This window comes from Tupaia chinensis, unplaced genomic scaffold, assembly GCF_000334495.1.
Source record: "Tupaia chinensis unplaced genomic scaffold, TupChi_1.0 Scaffold000320_1, whole genome shotgun sequence".
NCBI lineage: Eukaryota > Metazoa > Chordata > Mammalia > Scandentia > Tupaiidae > Tupaia > Tupaia belangeri.
The window spans coordinates 313,527-316,473 of NW_006159813.1; the positions used below are offsets into that span (position 1 = coordinate 313,527).

The window sequence follows — 2,947 nt, forward strand, 5'->3', positions numbered from 1 at the left end:
AAAAAAAAAAAAAAAGTTCCATCTTTGATTAAAATAAAAGAAAAACTTGGGCCAGCCTTGTAACTCAGTGGTTAAGCACTGTGTAGAGGGAACCAGATTCCACATGGCCAACCAGGGTTTGAATCCCAGCCCTGGCAGCCAGGAAAACATGTCAGGCACACATACATATGTCCAGGATCCTGACAGGATGGAAATATAGAGGGAAAAGGACTGCAGGGTGATCAGGCCCCGTTGTGGGGATGCTATCTCACTGTCTCTCTTCCTCATGCATGTACACACTCACTGGCATTAAAAAAAAAAAAAAAAAGAAAGAAAGAAAGAAAGAAAGAAAGAAAGAAAGAAATGAAACAAACAAAAAAAAACCCAAACAAACAAAAAAACAACTGTTTGCCTCTACTGAGCTCTCAGTATTTTTCTCCTAACAATCTATACAATATTTTTCTACAATAAAGCTATTAGCCTTTGCCTGTCATCGGATCACCTTTGCAAGTGCACATAACCCCCTTTGAACTCGCAGCCAGGTACCTTTCAGGAGCTGCAGCAAGGTTAAGGAGAGATACTGGTGTTGGGGAGGCTCCTTCTGATCCCCGGTGTACTGGGTGGTGAACTCTTCCAGCCACCTGATGAAGGCAGGGCAGGCAGACAAACCTTGAAGCAGGGAGTTCATGAAGCAGGTGTTCCCTAAATTAACAAGGCCGGGAACCAGTCCTAAAAAGAAGTAGGAGAAGAAAACAGCCTATCAACTGGAACTGACCCACTCTCTGTCCTCTCCTTTTCGGGACCCAGAGTTTCTACAATGCAGCCTTAAATTTAGAATCCCCACCTGAGCAAGTCCTTATTCTCAGAGGTTAGGGGCCAGGCACTCTGGTCCTGATACTGCTCTGGCAAACTGTGAGTGACCCGAGGATAGGTCCCCATCATGTGTGACACTATGTGGCTCAGCTGGGTCCATATGAAATGAATAAAACTTTCAGTAACCATCTCCTCCTTTTTCCTGCCCTCATCTCACTGTCTCTCTTCTTTAATAAGCAAGCAGTGGTTTTCAGGACAAAAGAAAACAATTGTTCCGTTGTTGCTCCCCCAGGACAATGATTTTGTTCTTACATTAACAACCACTGGGAAGGACACTACAACACCAATTCTAATCAGTTTTTCTGCAAACAGATCAACACAATCTGATATTTCCCTCTCTTGCTGAAAATCTTTTTTTTTTAAATTAATATATTTATTTAACTCTATTTGTTATTATATTTATTTATTTTATTAATTTGTTTAATTCCGTTTATTATTATTATTTTTTTATTTGACCAGAGAGAGAGAGACGGTGAAAGCGAGAAAGCAAGCTTCTAGGTTCAGGACTTGAACCATGGTCAGCATGTGGGAATCCAGCACTTTTTTTTTCTTTTTGAGAGGTTTTCGCTATAGGGCGCGTGCGCTCGCCAACCAGACAGAGAGAGACATAAGAGACAGAAAGCGAGAAATCACCCCCCAGGGGGGATGGTCACGCCGCAATCCCTTCTCCTCCATTCTCCTCTCGAGATCTTGGGCACGCACGCACACGCACCCGGCGTGAGTTCTAAGCCACCGGGTCCGGGATGCGAACCGCGGTCGACTACGTGAGAGTCCAGCGACATAGCCATTACACTAACTGCTGGTTCCCTGGGAATCCAGCACTTTTAACCACCATGCCACCTGCCAGTCCCTCTTGCTGAAAATCTTTTTTTTTTAAATTAATTAATTTATTCATTCATTCATTTTAATTTGACCAAAGAGAGACACGCACAGAGAGAGAGGAAAGTGAGAAAGCAAGCCACCAGGTGCAGGACTTGAACCGTGGTTGGCCATCTGGGAGTGTCCAGCGCCTTAATCACCACGCCACCTGCTGGTCTCTCTTGCTGAAACTCTTAAAAAAAACTTATTATAAAAATTCTTAAACATGAACAAAAGGAGAGAAGGTATAATTAATTCCAATTATAACCATCCCCAGAGTCAACAAAGAGCAATTTTTGCTAACTCTATCCTTTTCTTTTTTTGCTGAATTTTAATCAATGTTAAAAAGAGCAACATGACTTTAAAAGGGGGGGTAGTGGCATAGTGGTTAAGGCGGTGGACTCCCACATAGCCAATCACAGTTGGAGTCCTAGACCCGAGTCTTGGAACTCATGCTGGACATATGTACATGTGGGTCAGAATCCTTAGAGGAGAATGGAAAAGAAAGGATTGTGGCATGGACATTACCCCTGGGGGGGAGTGATTTCTCACTTTCTGTCTCCCTGGTGAGCACATGTACCCTCTATCAAAAATCTCTCTGAAAAAAGGGAAGGGGAGTGTGGGGGTATATTTTTTAAAAAGGAAATTGGGGCCAGCAGGTGGCGTGGTGGTTAAGGGCGTTGGACTCCCACATGGCTGATGGCTCTTGGAGTCCCAGACCTGGCAGCTTGCTTTTTTGCTTTCCCTTGCTCTCTTTTACTCTGTCCATTTCTATTCAAATTAAAATAAATAAATAAAATAATTCTAGAATGAAATTGATGTTTTATTAATGAAGAAATTAATTTGAAACTGACTGGTTACTAGCAGCTAGTCAGAGAAACCACAAAGCATGTCATAGACAGTCGTACTACTGAAAAACACAACTGCCATATTAATGAGATCATAGACAATTAAGTCACTTGACATTTTTCATTACAAAGCATGCTTCAAACTCAAGTCTGCAGAGGGACCGAAACAACAACCTTTTTATTACAGGGTGTCAGAGTGTACAATAATGAGTTGATGTAAAAGTATTGTTTCAAAAACTGAAGTCCTTGTTTAATAATACGAGAGAACTAAAAATGACCCACTCCCCCCTCTCTGTACTGTCTTCAGGAGACGGGTTGGCTGACAGACGGTGATGCAGCGGCCTCGTTCTTACCTTTTCTCCGCTTCTTTCTTTCTGTCATGGGACCCC

The 2,947-nt window shown here is 42.6% G+C and overlaps 1 protein-coding gene across 1 annotated transcript in view; it reads right to left on the minus strand.

Moving 5' to 3' along the window:
• USP30 (ubiquitin specific peptidase 30) overlaps positions 1 to 2,947 on the minus strand; it is a gene marked incomplete in the record, with an annotated part of 33,469 nt that overhangs the window by 24,876 nt on the left and 5,646 nt on the right. Inside the window, 2 exon segments of the mRNA XM_027773076.1 lie at positions 526 to 708; positions 2,912 to 2,947. Coding sequence (XP_027628877.1) covers positions 526 to 708; positions 2,912 to 2,947 — 219 coding nt within the window.